Here is a 17,156-nt window from a genome sequence, read left to right as displayed (position 1 = left end):
CCACCTGGATCAAAGGAGAATGAAGAACACCAAGGACACAAGGTGATTACTAGCCCAAAAGACAGAAAGGGCCACGTAAACCAGAGACTGCATCAGCCTGAGACCAGAAGAACTACATGGTGCCTGGCTACAACTGACGACTGCCCTGACAGGGAACACAACAGAAAACCCCTGAGGGAGCAGGACAGCAGTGGGATGCAGGCCCCAAATTCTCATAAAAAGACCAGACTTAATGGTCTGACTGAGAATGGAAGGAGCCCGGTGGTCATGGCCCCCAGACCTTCTGTTAGCCCAGGACAGGAACCATTCCCAAGGCCAACTCTTCGGACAGGATTGGACTGGACAATGGGTTGGAGAGGGAGGTTGGTGAGGAATGAGCTTCTTGGATCAGGTGGATACTTGAGACTATGTTGGCATCTCCTCTCTGGGGAGGAGATGAGAGGGCAGAGGTGGTTAGAATCTGGCAAAATGGACACGAAAAAAGAGTGGAGGGAGGGAGTGGGCTGTCTCATTAGGGGGAGTATGTAGCAATTGGGAGTATGTAGCAAGATGTACATAAGTTTTTGTGTGAGAGACTGACTTGATTTGTAAACTTTAAGCACAATAAAAATTAAAACAATAAAATAAACACAAAGGAAATGAACAAACACTTCACCAAGGAAGACATTCAAGTGGCTAACAGACATATGACGAAATGCTCGCAATCACCAGTCATTAGAGAAATGCAAATCAAAACCACAATGAGCTACCATGTCACCCCGGTATTAACAGCACGAATAAAAAAAACAGAAAATAACAAACATTGTAGAGGCTGCAAGGGGACTGCAATTCTCACGTACTGCTGGTGGGAATGCAAAATGGTACAACCATTTTGGAAAACGATATGGTGCTTCCCTAGAAAACTAGAAATAGAAATATCATATGATCTAGCAATCCCACTCCTAGGAATATAACTTAGAGAAATAAGAGCTGTCACACGAAGAGACATATGCACACCCATATTCATTGCAGCACTATTCACAATAGCAAAAAGATGGAAACAACCTCGATGCCCACCAACAGATGAATGGATAAACAAACTATGGTACATACACATAATGGAGCACTACGTAATGATAAGAAACAATGATGAATCTGCAAAGCATCTCACAACATGGATGAATGTGGAGGGCATTATGCTGAGTGAAACGTCAATCACAAAAGGACAAATATTGCATGAGACCACTATTGTAAAAACTCATGAAAAGGTTTACACACAAAAAGAAACAATCTTTGATGGGTACGTGGGGGGGCGGCTAGAAAAACACTAAATAGACGATAGATAAGTGGTAACTTTGATGAAGGGTAAGTCAGTACATAATACTGGGAAAGCCAGCACAATTTGTACAAGGCAAGGTCATCGACGCGCCGTAAAACATCCAAACTCGCTGAGGGACCGAATTGCTGGGCTTAGAGCTGTGGGGACCATGGTCTTGGGGAACATCTACCTCAACTGGCATAACATAGTTCATAAAGAAAATGTTCTACATTCTACTTTGGTGAGTAGCGTCTGGGGTCTTAAAAGCTTATGAGCTGCCATCTAAATTACTCTGCTGGTCTCACCCCGTTGACAGCAATGGAGAATGAAGAAACCTAAAGACACAAGGGTAAGATTAGTCCAAAGGACTAATGGACCACAACTACCATGGTCTCCACCAGACTGAGTCTAGTACAACTAGATGGTGCCCAGCTACCACCACTGACTGCTTTAACAAGGATCACAATAGATGGTCCTGGATAGAGTTGGAGAAAAATGTATAAAATTCTAATACACAAAAAACATACCAGACTTAACTGGCCTGACAGAGACTGGAGAAGACTCCAGAGTATGGCCCCAGACACCCTTTTAGCTCAGTAATGAAGTCATTCCTGGGGCTCACACTTTCACCAAAGATTAGACAGGCCTATAAAACAAAATGAGACTAAAGGGGCATACCAGCCCAGAGGCAAGGACTAGAAGGCAGGAGAGGACATGAAAGCTGGTGATTGGGAACCCAAGGTTGAGAAAGCGGAGTGTTGACATGTTGTGGGGTTGATAACCAATGTCACAAAACAGTATGTGTACTGTTTAATGAAAAGCTAGTTTGTTCTGTAAACCTTCATCTAAAGTCAATAAAAAAAATAAAATTAATATGAACATTGAAAACAATGTTCTCACAAATAAGTATAGATTAACAGGATATTTATTATTACAATATATTAATACTTTGAATATTTTTTGAGGTTTATACCAAAAAACACACTATGTTCTACCACCAAAAATTATTTTTAATGATGTGAACAACTCACTTAAGTCTTCCTCCAATTTATTAGAGTTAAAAAAAAAATTGTCAACTATCGGAACTCCATGCAAAAGAATTTTTTATAATCTTCAGAGTCATTATTTCTCAATTTCTAGGAAATATCTCAAAAAGGCTTTTTAATCAAAACTTATCAAATGACTAATAATTACACCTCTTAGTCTTTCCCTTAGAAGTCCCTGTTTATCATGATATATTCTGAAATGGTTGAAAGAAATACAAAAATTGTTAATTTTCTAGGGTGATGGTAATATTCTTAATAGGTTTCTGTTGCACAGAAAAAAACCCAAACCAGTTGCCATCTAGTCAGTTCTGACTCATGGCAACCCCGTGTGTTTCAGAGGAGAACTTTGCTCTACCAGGTTTTCAAGGCTGTGACCTTTAGCAAGCAGATTGCCAGGCCTTTTTTTCTAAGGCACCTCTGGGTGGTTTGAACCACCAACCTTTTGGTTGGTAGTCAAGTCCTTAACCACTTGCATCATCTAGGATTTCTTGTGCTGCACAGATGTATGCATTTTGCCTGAACTCATTCAATGGCACTTTTAAGATTTACGAATTTGAATTTAAGTAAATATTACCTCAAGAAAAAAAAAACTCTCTAACATATAGTGAATTCTAGTTAATGATATGCTTAATGAAATATTTTGGGGGAAGTATACTGGATATTTGCAATTTACTTTGGAATGCATTTAAAAATAAGATGAGAGGGATAGATAAGTGATAAAGCAAGTATAGTTAACTTTTGACTCTAAAATCTAACTATACAAACTTCATGGAATTCTACCCAAGCTAGCAGACCCAGAAGTAGGAGATGTTCAAGAAGTTACACTGGTCATAAAAATCAGAAAAGTTAAAAACTTTTAATTTAACCATCTGAACATAGCTTATGCCCTGAAATTTCTTACATGGTCGTCAAGTACACTTTGCATTCTAAATGGCTATATAATGATTCAATTTCTTACCACAGGCAGAGAAAACAGGAAAGATTGTTACAAAAATAATGGACAAAAAAGAAGAGAGCTTGCTAGGGTAGGACAACTGTAAGGTGTTTTTCAAAGATATCCAGGATAGTTTGCTCAGATTCTCAAAAGTAGAGCAGAATTTTCTGAAAACATACTCATGTTCATCAAAAACATTTTTTTAAAAAGTACCCATCAACATTATACAAAATGTGAGCAGGCTTTATTTACATTTTAGGAATATTTACTTACTCTAAGAAAAGACCTGTATTAGTACAAGTAAGAGGTTCTCTAGGATTCTATTCCTTGTGTTCTTGTTCCAATTTTCCAGAACTCAGGCTTTGGAAACCGTACCTTACTTGAATTTCGGTTCTCCAAATGTTCAACTATCCTTAACTCTTTCTGATGAGATTTCATATGAATCACCAGCCCAGCTTCACTCTTGTGCTAAGTCACCTGCCTGTAATACAATATGGTTTCCCCACCCTAGTAGCATAAGGTTAAAATTCCAGATGGTTATCGCAAGAATAAAACTAGAGCCAGATTCAGAGATGACCGAAATGTTGCAATCATCAGATTTTAAAATAACCATGATTAATATGCTAACAGATATAGTGGAAAAAGGAGACCAACATGCAATTAACAGAACAGGATTTTCAGCTGAAAGATGAAAGCTAGAAGGAAGAGTTATGGGGAACTGCTAGGAATAAAATACAATTACCAGAGATGAAGAATCTTTCAGTGGGTTCATTGGTAGACTCTACACAATTAAAGAATCGATAAATTTTAAGATACTTCAATAGGAATTGGAGCCCTTGTGGTGCAGTGATTAAGAGCTTGGCTGTTAATCAAAAGGTCAGCAGTTCAAATCCACCAGCTGTTCCTTAGACACCCTGTGGGGCAGTTCTACCCTGTCCCATAGGGTCTCTATGAGTGAGAATTGACTTGATGGCAATGGGTTTTTCAATAGGAATTATCTAAACTGAAACACAAAGGAAAAAGAACTAAAGGAAAAAAAACAGACTAGAGTATCCAAGAGCTATGAAACTATGTCAATCTAACGTCTCTGAAATTGGAGTCCTAGAATGAGAAGAGAGATGGGGCAGAAAAAATATCTGAAGAGATAATGGCCAAATTTTCCAAAAGTAACACGAGACATCAATCACAGATCCAAGAAGTTTGGATAAATATATATATTTAAAAGCAGGATAAAAATATATATTTAAAAAGAAAACAACAAAAACACACATACATCTAGACACATCATAGTCAAACCACAGAAATCCAAATATAAAATCTTAAAGGCAGCCAGAAGAAAAAAAAAAAAAGACATATTACCCAGAGCACAGAAACAAAGATAAAAATTATAGCAAGTAAACTGCGACTCGATGGCACTAGTTTTTTTTTTTTTTTTTTAAACTGAGAAAACATTAGACATGCCTGATTTCCCCCAACAAGTGTGGTGATAGTAGATTCTTGCCCGAAACTAAGCAAGCCAGAAGGCAATGAACTGCCAACTTTAAAGTACTAGGGGAAAACTGTCAACCCCAAATTCTTTAAAAAAAAAAAAAAAAATTTTTTTTACTCAACAAAAATGTCTTTCAAAAATAAAGGCAAAATAAAGACTTTTCCAGATGAACAAAAGTTGAAAGACTCTGTCGCCAGCAGACTTTCATTAAAAGAAATATTTCAAAAAGTTCTTTAGGGAGAAGGAACTTGGATTTACACAAAGAAATTAAGTGTGTAGAATACAGTTAAAATGAAGGTAAATATAAAGGACTTGTTTTTCTTATTTTTAACTGTCTCAAAAGTTAATTTTGCCTAAAACAAAAATAGTAAAATATATTGCGAAGTTGTAAAAGTAAAATGTTTCACAACAATAGCACGAAGGATGAAAAGGTGGTATAGGAAGTACTCTGTTATAAGGTTCTTATCCTATGTGAAGTGATACAAATTTAATATCTGATACTACGGCAACCATTAAAAAAATTATTTAAAATCATAATAAGCCAGTGTTGTTACTGTGTGCTGTCAAGTCAATTCCAGCTCATAGCGACCATATAAGACAGAGTAAAACTACCCCACAGGGCTTCCATGGTTGTTAATCTTTATGGAAACAGACTGCCACATCTTTCTCCCACGGAACAGCTAGTACGTTCGAACTGCCTACCTTTCTGTTAGCAGGCAGGTGCTTTAACCACTGCAACGTCAGGGCTCCTTTAATAAGCCAAGAGTGGAGATAAAATAGAATCATAAAAATTATTCAGGTAACCCAAAAGAAGGCAGAAAAAGAGTTAAAGAACACAGAATAGATGGGACAAAGAAAAAACAAGCAGTAACATAGTGGATTTAAATCCAATCGTTATCAATAATTACCTTAAATATATACTGTCTAGAAATACTACTGGCTTTTTTTATATTGACCATGTAGCCAATCACCTTGCCTGAGTTGAGGGGAAGAGAGGATTTAAATAGGATGTAAGCTTTTGGTATTTCACCGGATTTTTTATAACTATGAATCCTAATCAGTAAAGTAAGACTAATTTTTACAGTTAAAAGTGAGCGCTTCTCAAGAGGCAGGGGAAGTAAGATCAGCAAGGATGGGAGAAAAATAAAGCTATTACCAATTTGTAAGCCAGCAGGTATAGCTAATATACCAGTCATACCTGTCCACAGTGCCACCACCTACCTGTTATTCAAGTCAGAATCTAGGAGTCATTTTAGATTCTCCCTTTTTCCCTCCCATCTAGTCATTAGGTCTGAAATCTCTCTCAACCCATATCTTCCTCCCTAGACCCTTAGCTACTTACTAACCTAGCTCAAACCTGAAGTACTATAATAATCTAACTTAGTGATCTCTACCTTGGCCTACACTCCAGCATTTAAAATATTGTACTAAATACCTAGGCCCCAGCCTGAAGATTCTGATGTAAATAGGTCAGGCAGGGCCCAGCCATTAGTTGTTTCCAAGAAATCCCCAGGTGCTTCTCAAATGCAGCCAAGGTTGAGAATCACTAACCTAACTGGTCTCCCCCAGAACCCAGGCTTGCCTTTCCCCAAAGTATTTTTCACAATATCACAACAGTCTTCTTTTTAAAAGTGCAAACCTAGCATTATCTTAAAACGGTGGTTCTCAATCTTGACCACCTATTAGAATCACTTAGAGAGCTTTTAAAAAGTCCTGATACCAGGCCAAACTCCAGGCCAATTAAAATAGAATCTCTGGGGATGAGAACCAGCCATCAGTATTTTTTTAAGTTCCCCAGGTGATTCAATGTGCAGACAAGGTTGAGAACTGCTGTCCTAGAAGCAATGGAAACCCACAGAAAAGTCTAAAAACAATAAAATCCAAACTCCCCTGAAGTTAATGAGACCTTCCACCTAACCTCAGCACACTCAGCACTCATACTACCAAAACAACGTAGCTCCGTGAAAGGGCCACAGTTTATACTCTTGTGCAAATATTAGCTCAATCCAGAAAGCCCCCTCTGTTCACCCACAGCTAAATGCTACCCACCAGCTTAGGGCCTTTTAAGAATTGCCTCCTTTGTATAAATCTCTCCTGATATGCATAAAAAATAAAACAAAAAAACCAAACCCGTTACCGTCACGTCGATTCCAACTCATAGCGACCCTATAGCAGAGCACATAGATCCACCTGCGGCCATTATGATTCTCCAGAGCGGTTTTTAACATTTACGTCTAACTCCCCTATCATACTGCATACTCCTAGAATTAAAAACCTGATCCTATTCAAACTTTCATCCCCAGTGTCTATCACATAGTAAGCATCTGAATATCCGCTAAATTCATTCCATTTAGGTAAATAATTATCTGTTATTATGCAGGTAGAATCTCATCTTAAGAAACTGTAGAGACATCAGATTTATACATAATATACAAGCCTCATCAAAACAGAAACCAACAGTAAGACTTTTAAAAATGTAAGGCAAATGTCTAATGTTTGCTCTATTTATGAGCAGTAACAAATTAAGGAAAGATGAGGGTACAAAGAGCAGTATGTTTCCAGACTCACAATGGTGGCACCTTACAGAAAATACTGCCTGGTTTCCACCTGAATATTATGTCCTTTAAAACGTACTGTTTTTAAAACATTATGCTCGTATGGCATCTGTATGTTTTAGTAAAGTTAGCCAAGGCTACTTATTTGACCTGAGAGTAAAATTATAAAAAAAAAAAAAGGAAACAAACTATCAAAAGCTTTCCAATGCTTTGAATGAACTGTACTTAAGCTTAAGAAATACTGATAATATGGTTAACAGCATCTGACAGCAATTTCTCGTATTCTGGGTATTCTGTTACCCAGCAAAAGCTCAGATCTCCAAAAAGCCTAGAACAGTCTAAGCAGAAGACACCAAGTATTAAAAACACTTAACATTCTGTATTTCTGTAGTCTCTATATATGTGTCTTACTCAAAGGACAATAATTTTGCTGAAATATTAACTGGAGTGCAACTGAACACTTACATAATGTACTTCATTCAAAAGATTTTTGTTGTACCCACATTATCCTGGGCTATGGAAATCATCTTAACATGTAAAATGATTATACTATGTATTTAAAGTAAATTTTATTATTTGTCATATATCCGCAGTGACTGACTTCATCCAGTATTCACTGAATGCCTATTACTTGCTTGGGAATATATTAAAACTGAAATCTCTAAAGAGACTAGTAAGGAAATAAAAGCATCAACCACAATACTTGGCATTTGTGGCCAATTTTTTTCTTTTACCTTATTTGGTGATTTCAAAGGTGAGATGGCTATTTTATTTGGTGTCTGTGTTGTAGAATTTAAAGTTGATCCAATAACACCACTTTCAGATATTGTTATGGTCTTTGATGGAGTCCCAGGAGTAGGCTGTGAAAGAACCCTACCTGCAAATGAGAGGCAGCACATCAGTTTGACTTGTTCAATGATAATATAAAATTTCTGTGATGATGATCTACACCCACAAGGACTGTAGTATATACGTTCATTATTTCATATGTATCAACAGGTGAACCTAATACTTAAGTGAGTTCCTAGTAAACTGTGGTGAACCCAGGCAGAAGACAACGCTTCTGATTAATGCTTAGTATCACTTTACCTAAAGTCTACACAAACACTTGCACTCATATTCCGATCAACACTGTTAAAACCCAAAACCAAACCCATTGCCGTCGAGTTGATTCCGACTCATAGCGACCCTATAGGACAGGATAGAACTGCCCCATAGAGTTTTCAAGGAGCGCCTGATGGATTTGAACTGCTGACCTTCTACGCCACCAGGGTTTCCAATACTGTTAAGTTATATATATAAAAAAACAGGCTCAGGACTATTAAGCAACAGGCTGTGTAACACAGCTCCTGAAAGTCAAGACTCGAAGCCAAATCTTAAAACTTCAATCTCTGTACTATATTATACTATATGATATTACACTATACTAGAGCTGTCTTCCGATTTGAACTGAAGCCACGTAAGATAAAATTTAAATCCACAACTATAGAAAAGATAGTTACTGGCCTAAGTCAAGCACTGTTTGGTTTAACAATGATTTTAGACTGTAAAAAGGGAAAAAAAAAAAAAAAAAAGCTTCCTCTAGCTGCCCTGGTCAGATCCCACCATGAATACTGTGTTCTCTTCTAGATAATATCCTTGAGGAACAATATAGAAAAACTACAGTATGTCAGCGTGGCTTAGGCATTAGAAATCATTACAGTAGGTTGAAATAGTAGGAGTTTTATTCTAAATAAAAGCAGATACAACAGATCTCCAAATTCTTTAAAGACTGTGTGATAGTCACTAGTGCCCTTCATAAAGTATTCTGGGTGCATGGTACAACTGCACTTCCTGCCCACATGTGGTTGGGTTGGGGCCATGTGATTAGTTCTGCCCAATGAATTATGAGCAGAAGTGGTGTGTGTCATTTCTGGGCCAGAGGATTTATTGTCTACGTAAGACTTAGCCAAAACTTTCTTTTCCTCTGCCACATTTGAGATGGTGGCTCCTCTGTCAGCCTGAATTCCTCAGTGGCAGTGATGACAACAGCCCATGTAGGACATATAAATAATCATGAAGTATGAGTAAAAAAACATAAAACTTTGGGTTTTTTTAAGCTTCCAAGATTTAGAGGTTGTTTATTAAGACAGCAAAACCAAAATTATCCTGACTGATCCAGGCTGTCATCTTGATGGATTAGAAATGATCTGTATCATACCAGATACAACACTAGAACTGATGCCTAAAAAGAGAAAAAGTTCAGCTCAGTACAAGAAAGAATTTCTAACAAACATTTCCAACTGAAATGAGTATTTCAACAGGAGTGAATTTCTAGTCACTGAACGCAGTCCAAGCAGATGCTTAACAGTCAAATCTATTGGCTAAAAAGTGAATTTAAGTACCCGAGAAGCAGAGGAAGTGTATAACTAAATTATCTCTAAAATCCCTCTAAACTTTAGATGCTATGATTTAACCTATAGATTACAGCAAGAGATGAAGGAGAGAGGAAGAAGGGGGAGAATCGGAAAAGAGGAAAGACAGGCAGGCAGGCAGGCAGGAAAGCAGAAAGGAAGAAGGGAAGAAAGAGGGGAGGAAGGGAATTTGGCAACTTCTGAGCCACTTTTCCTGATAACAGTGCCAAAGTATACAGTTTCTTTATAAAAAAAAAAAAAAGGTGAATCAAGTTTCATCTGATATTTACGAAATATTTTAAAGTGAATTTTTTCGATTTCTTCATAGTATGTGGTTATATTTAATTTTATTGACGTTCCTCAATGAATTTCAGCTGAATGTTCCTTGGATGCTGTTTTTACCTGAATTACATTAAAAGTAAACAAATCAATACTACATAAACTAAAAGGAACTACAGCAAATATTTTTAGGCCACCCTGAAGTGTTGAGCCTGCCTAAAATAACATGGTTGTCTGTGCTGGTTTCCAAAGGTAATACCTGTGGGATGGGCTTGAAACCCAATGATCATTATGTTAAGAAAATAATTTATCAAAAGACACATGTTCCATAAAATGTTCTCATCATTTATAGTTATTACTATATTGTCATAATTGTCTGGCATTACAGGTAGTCCCTGGATTACAAATGAGTTCCATCCCTAAGTCTATCTTTAAGTCAAATTTGTGCTTAAGTCCGAACGGTTAGGTATGTACGGTTCCTATCGAATGTCAGTGAGTCAAATGTTTGTCTTAGTATATAGTGTACATTTCAGTGCATAAAAAAATTAAAGACACTTTCAGGTACACTAAGACATCTTTAACATAGTAATACAGTAATAATAACAATGTTTTGATGCACACTGCAAAGCAACGCCTATTTGACGTTACGAACCATTGTATGTACCTCAAATTTTATATATAACAGTCTTTATGGGGGGTTGTCTCATAGATGGGTCCAACACTGGTAACCTGGAACTGCCTGTACATACTTTCCAGAAAACATTCATATAGAAAATCTTCAATTCCTGGGGGTAACTGATAGCAGGAAAAGACCACTTAAAGTGAACTCACTTTTATAAAGGGACAAAAAATTTATGGTAAATAACAAAGAAAGCTAAAAGTAAAATTTGTAGTTTCTTTTTTTGCTTATATTTAACAAAAATTTAATAACTCTTAGGATGGACAAAGAGTATATCAACTGCTGCATTTTGTAGAGGGGATTCTTCTGAAAATTGTACGACAGCACAATAACAACCTCTGTGTGACAGGTGTGATGTGATCATATAAAAGGACATTTTTGCAAAATATCTGAGGATTTCATCAATTTTCCCCAAAATTCTCAATGAGCCTTTGAAATCCAAGTTGTTCTCTTTGAAGAGCCCACTTGGTTATGGCCCAGATAGCATGTCTCCTGATTATCTCATCTAACCTTCAGAAGCCCATTTATCCTTAGCTCCACAGACTGATTCAAGCAAGTATGGATGATACACAATTTCACCTCGAAATCAATTTGAAAGGCTCCTGCACTCTACTGTCAGGTGCTCTCCAAGCATCCAAAGAGACACTCTCCGAAAGGCTATGGATGTGATAAGTTGGGCAGGGAGCTAGTGTATCTGAGCAAGGAATAATTCTGTAAGAAGTCAGGTCATTAGTGAGTATTTCCACATTGTGATGAAGTTTGCTCCTCTGCAGCAACCTTGTACCTTGGGAGCTCTGATAATCATGACCTCAGTATCTCATTTAACCAACTCAAAAGTTTTGTGAGGTGGCTGGAGGCTACATTTTACAAAAATAAGATGAACAAATAACATATTTACTTATGATCACAGAAAAAATCAATAGGAGAGCCGTAATTAAAACCCAGGTCTCCTAATACCTCCACTACACTGCCTCCATGATATACTTACTCATTCCACAATACGTACTCACTGCACTACCAGAAACTGTGCTAGGAACTGGAGAGATAGAGAAACAAGATAAAAGAATTACCATCCAGAAAATCACAGGGGAGACAAAAAAGAAAACCAAATATTACAAAACAGTATGACTAATGGACATGTTAAAAGTTAGTATGAAATTTAACAGAAGGTCAATTACAGGTATGTATTTGGTAGGAATAAGAGTTTTATGGGAATATATCGGAGATAGTCAGAGGAAGGGTACCTAACGAAACCCAGGGGTCAAAACTTCTAAGACACAAAGAGACAAATCACAGATTAAAATATGAGTTAGCCGCAGGGAAGCGCAAAGAAAGGCACTCCAAGTAAAAGCAACAATGCGAAGATCTTAAGTCCTGAGGGAACACGGTCCATTTGGTAATCTCTTAAAGTGAAATCAGCATGTCTGGAGCTGATAGGAGGTGAATATGAAAAAGGTATGCATTAGATCATAAATTCCTTTAATGCTAAGAAAGCACTGCCATTTGAACTTGACCCTGATACAAATGGATAAGGCCAAGAAAATTTAAAGATTTACATTCTAGAAAAATCACTTATATACAAATATGTTTATCTTGGCTGAAAGATAGAAAAAGATACCCATCTTCAATAAGGAGCCCGAAAGTCATCAAAAACAACCTAACTGTACTTTTGACAAGCATTAGCTGCAATACAAAAATGACAAACCCTCCCTGTCATAAGACAATTCAATAAGCACAACTACTTCAATGGTTTAAAATTTGGCTTGTATGAATTTAAAAAGCTAGTTAAAAGTAGAATTTTTCCCTCCAAACCAAATTTAATGCCAGTAATTCCAGTGAAACTTAATAGAAGGCTATTTCTATGCATTTTGGAAAGGCTGATGAGTTGTCTACAATTAAAAGGTGAAGCTACAATTATTCTGCAACGTATTATAAATGGTCCAAGGACCCAGGAATAATATCCATGAAAGTCAAATATAAGAGGGGTAAGGTAGACTCTTGACATTAACCAAAAATTCACTCAAACACTTCTACAAATACCACTATTGTTTAGCACACAATTTTCCCCCATAACTAAAAATGTTAAGGGGCTCTCTCAAACAAGGACAATAAAGAACACTGCATTGAAACACTCTTCCCAGTTAAGTACCTCCCACCTGCCCAAGCCCTCTCAGGGAACTGTTATCTTTTTTTCCTCAGTACATCCTATCCTTGCTCACTTTCAGCCAAGAGCAGCCTATTTCTTGAACCAGCACCAAATCTAAACCCTTTCAAATCTTTCCTCTGGGACCATATCTGCGTCCCATGAAAGCCCTCTAGACACCATCCCCCTTCACCATCACAAACCTTTCTATTCAGGGCCAAAAAAGAAAGAGAATACTCACCCAACACTGCCTTCAAGCTACGATTTTGTTCATCCCTTCTCTCAACTGCTGAAATGAGAAGCCACACTACACACAATTCAAAGCCTAAAGAAAATGACAAATCACTGCCACAGGCTTCAGAGTTGCCTACTGTTATACTGTCTGTAAATTTATCAAAGACAGCAGTTATATGGTTTTAATATATACCCTAGGGATCTGAAGCACCCTCACCAAGAAGACATATTCTAAGGATGAATGATTAGCATTTCGAAGTCTCTATCCGAAAGTTTTATCCAAAAGTCCACCTTCCACAAGCCTTTAGCACAATGGAAATGAGAACTGATCTTGTAACAGGTAAAAACAATAACGTTACTACAGCTCTGAATTAAAGACCAGTCACCATGGCCATGTGATTTTTCTATGGAAGTATTGAGCTTCTTGCATACCTACTTCTCAGGAAAGGATGATAAAAAATTCCTCTGAGCCGGGTAAGGATAAAACAGAGAGAGCAACTTGACCAAAAACCAAAATCAAACCTGTTGTCGTCAACTCGATTCCGACTCATAGCAACCCTATAGGACAGAGTAGAGCTATCCTGTAGGGTTTCTAAGGAGCACCTGATGGATTTGAACTACCAACTTTTTGGTTTGCAGCCATAGCTCTTAACCATTATGTCAACAGGGCTTCCTGGCCTTGACCAGACCATTCTACTTCTAGAGGAAAAGCAATCAGTAGTATTTGCAATCAGAAGTAATAATGATGGTTCACAGACTCTAAGGTGGAAGGATTTGAGGACAGGAAGGGAGTGATTACTAATGAAAAAGTATAAGGGTAAACAGAGCAGAGATTTCAAAGTCAAAGAACTGCTGGATTGGGAGTCCAAGGGCAGGAAAACTGAAGTCAAGATTTCTGAGGTATTGTAGTTATTTGTGATGACAAATTTTAAAGTATATAATGAAAAAGAATTCAGCCACCCAAAGTAGTTTGCTGGAAAAAGTAATATAGCTAAAATTTGTTATCACTTAAGAAATTACTATCATTGGAACAATTTTCAATTCATAGACAATTGCATATGGTGTGCATTAAATTAATGAAACCAAAATTTCAAACAGAAACCACGGAATACTCTACTCCCATGTGTATTAATTTAAATCTACCAGACTTAGCACATGCACTCTAAAGACAAACTGCCTAGGTTCAAATCCCAACTCCACCACGTACCAGCTGAGCGTCTCTGTTTCCGCACTGGTAAATCAGGATATTATTATTTTTATGTAACAGGATTGTCAGAGAATTATATGAGTCATTATGTGTAAAGAGCTTAGAACAGTGCCTGGCACACAGTAAACACTACATAAAAGTTAGCTAAACCCTGGTGGCGTAGCGGCTAAGTGCTATGGCTGCTAACCAAATGGTCGGCAGTTCAAGTCCGCCAGGCGCTTCTAGGAAACCCTATAGGGTCGCTATGAGTCGGAAACGACTCGATAGCAATATATATATATTTTTTTATTTAGTGTTCTTAGAGTTTAAAATTTTGATATTTTCATTACAAAATTCTACTAAAAACTAAAAAGACTAGAGTAATGAACTGATTTTGAGATAAGGCATTTTGTTTGAAATACACGTTTAGTAAGCGTAATACTAACTAGTTTGGTTTATGATAAGCTATGCTTGTTGCACTAAAACATTTTAAGGTGGCAGAACAGCCTGTTTTAAACCTAATAGGATGGTAAATATTTGGCTTAATAAACCATAAAGAAATATAACCTGCAATGACTGGTGGTGAGACTTGAGTTGTCTGTCCTGTAACTGCTTTACTATTAATTGGCTTTGCAAAGATCAGCTTCGTGATTACTGGACCAGAGGTTGGTGTTCGAGGCTTCTTAGCAATCTGAAACATATAAATAACCATGAAGACCATTTGTTTTTATAAAATACCTATTCAATCCAAATTAGACAGAAGATCCAGACACAAAACTACATATGAAACCAGCTTATCTGACAAAATATATCTAAGGTTTAACATTAAAAACATTTAAAATGTAGCCATTCATCAAAATATAATTAGTGTGATCCCACTCTTAAGCCCACATATAATACCTCTGCTTTTTATTGTAAATCCTTGTTTTTAATTTCTGGGATATATGCATATGAAGAAAACTGAACTAATAATAATAAGCAGAACACTATGGCATAGCAATATCCTTTTTCAAAGTAAACTGTGCAATAATAAAAAGATAGAGTAGAATAAGTTATTTAAGAAAATATTGCACAAATAATGAAACTATCCGTAAATATAATTATACTGGCCTCCGGGAGCAAAATATAAATACAAATGAAAGATAAATTCATGATTAGATTTTCAACTTCAGATCTACACATCAGGAGGAGATAAAGGAAGAAATGTACAAATTAGGGCCCTCTGGTACCAAGAGACAAGTTTGGTTAGAACAAAGGCTATTCTAACGGCAAAGCTCTAAAATATTATTTACTGAAACACTGTTACTACGCTATAAAGTCCTTACTGTTCACCTCTGATCTGAAGTTATATACTGGCGCACTGCTGACCTGAACTAAAATTTGCCGCAAGTCAAGGAAGGTAGAGTTACCTGCATTTTCAGATTAAAATTATCGAAGTATGTAAAGAAAAAGCTTCCCCTAAAAATTAGAAGCAGAAATTTAGCTCTGATAAAAACCATAGGCTTTTAGAGCAACACGGACACTAAATATCATATTTTGGCAGATATGGAAACTGAGACTTTGACTACTACTATTTATTACTGGCAACAGTGACTCAAAAGGAATAAACATGACCAATTTGAGCAACAGAAATATCCCAGAAGCTGTAACAGATCACGGAATTAACTAAATATCAGTTCTTTGTGCTCAAATCATAAATTGAAATAACACATTTTTGTAAACTCACAATATATTAGTTTCCTACATTCAGAACACATTATTGACAAAATAAAGTGTAAATGAAACACAAATCACTTCTTTAAAAACAAAACAAGGAGAATCATTACTATATTTAAAAACACCCAGCTTATAAAACTATTACATACCCAAACAAATCCAAAATAACGCTTTAAAAAGCTGATGCAATATAGGGAGACATACAGGAAAAATATTTCCCAAGTGCATTCGCAGGTCTAAAACTCTAAAGTTAGAATTTCGTCTATCAGTACTAGTGATTTCAAGAAAGGTTCTTAGAAATCCGAATAACTTTAGCTATAAACATTAACAGCTTAAAGTATTCCTCCATTCTTAATTGTTTTCACAGTTATATGACTTACAGGAATACTTACCAAGCAGGAAAAAAAAAACTTCAACATTATGGCCAAGAAGCACATTAATTTTTCAAATGTACGATCTCATCTTACCCTTGTATTTATGTTTCTTTAGAAGAGCACTGCTGAAAATAACAATTTGCAGTTCCATTCAGGAACCATAAATTTTTGCATTATGAATGCTGAACTACCCTAAAACAAAATTACTTTAAGTAAAACAAAGCATAAAGGATTATTTTTTAACAATTTTATCTAATCAGCTGATTAAGACAAAAACAAATCAAAAAAAGAGATTCGCAAATGAGGTAGACAAATATATCATCAAATAACACATTCAGGTGTTTTTTGGCACTGTGTTGGACAGATTCAGGACAAGACCTGTTGTTCCAGATTCCTAGTCATTGACTCTTCTTATATACTTTGCACATGAAACACAGGACACTGTTTACATATTTGTAATGATATATAACTATACCTCTTTGGGAAACCCTGGTGGCGCAGTGGTTTAGTGCTACGGCTGCTAACCAAAAGGTCAGTGGTTCTAATCTACCAGGTGCTCCTTGGAAACTCTATGGGGCAGTTCTACACTGTCCTATAGGGTCGCTATGAGTCAGAATGGACTCAACAGCAAGAGGTTAACAGGTTATACCTCTTTGGGAGCCCTGGTGGTGCAGTGGTTAAGAGCTCAGCTGTTAACTAAAAAGCCAGCAGTTCAAATCCACCAACCACTTCCTGGAAACCCTATGGGGCAGTTGTACTCTGTCCTTGGGGTCCCTGTGAGTCGGAATTGACTCAAGGACATTGGGTTTTTGCTTTTGTTAAACACCTCTT

General features: G+C 36.8%; 1 protein-coding gene across 5 annotated transcripts in view; it reads right to left on the bottom strand.

Annotated features, from left to right (window-relative positions):
* The window catches only part of LIN54 (lin-54 DREAM MuvB core complex component), an 88,216-nt gene that overhangs the window by 51,024 nt on the left and 20,036 nt on the right, over positions 1-17,156 (bottom strand). For all 5 annotated transcript variants that reach the window (XM_049885863.1, XM_049885866.1, XM_049885862.1 and 2 more), the window contains exons 3-4: positions 14,803-14,926; positions 8,056-8,198 (exon numbers count right to left, since the gene is read on the bottom strand). In XM_049885863.1, the coding sequence (XP_049741820.1) occupies positions 8,056-8,198; positions 14,803-14,926 (267 nt within the window). The remainder of the gene's footprint in view (positions 1-8,055; positions 8,199-14,802; positions 14,927-17,156) is intronic.

The sequence above is a fragment of the Elephas maximus genome, chromosome 5 (assembly GCF_024166365.1).
Source record: "Elephas maximus indicus isolate mEleMax1 chromosome 5, mEleMax1 primary haplotype, whole genome shotgun sequence".
Taxonomy (NCBI): Eukaryota; Metazoa; Chordata; class Mammalia; order Proboscidea; family Elephantidae; genus Elephas; species Elephas maximus.
The sequence above is the reverse complement of the archived record's forward strand: the minus strand, read 5'-3'. Positions and strand labels throughout refer to the sequence as shown.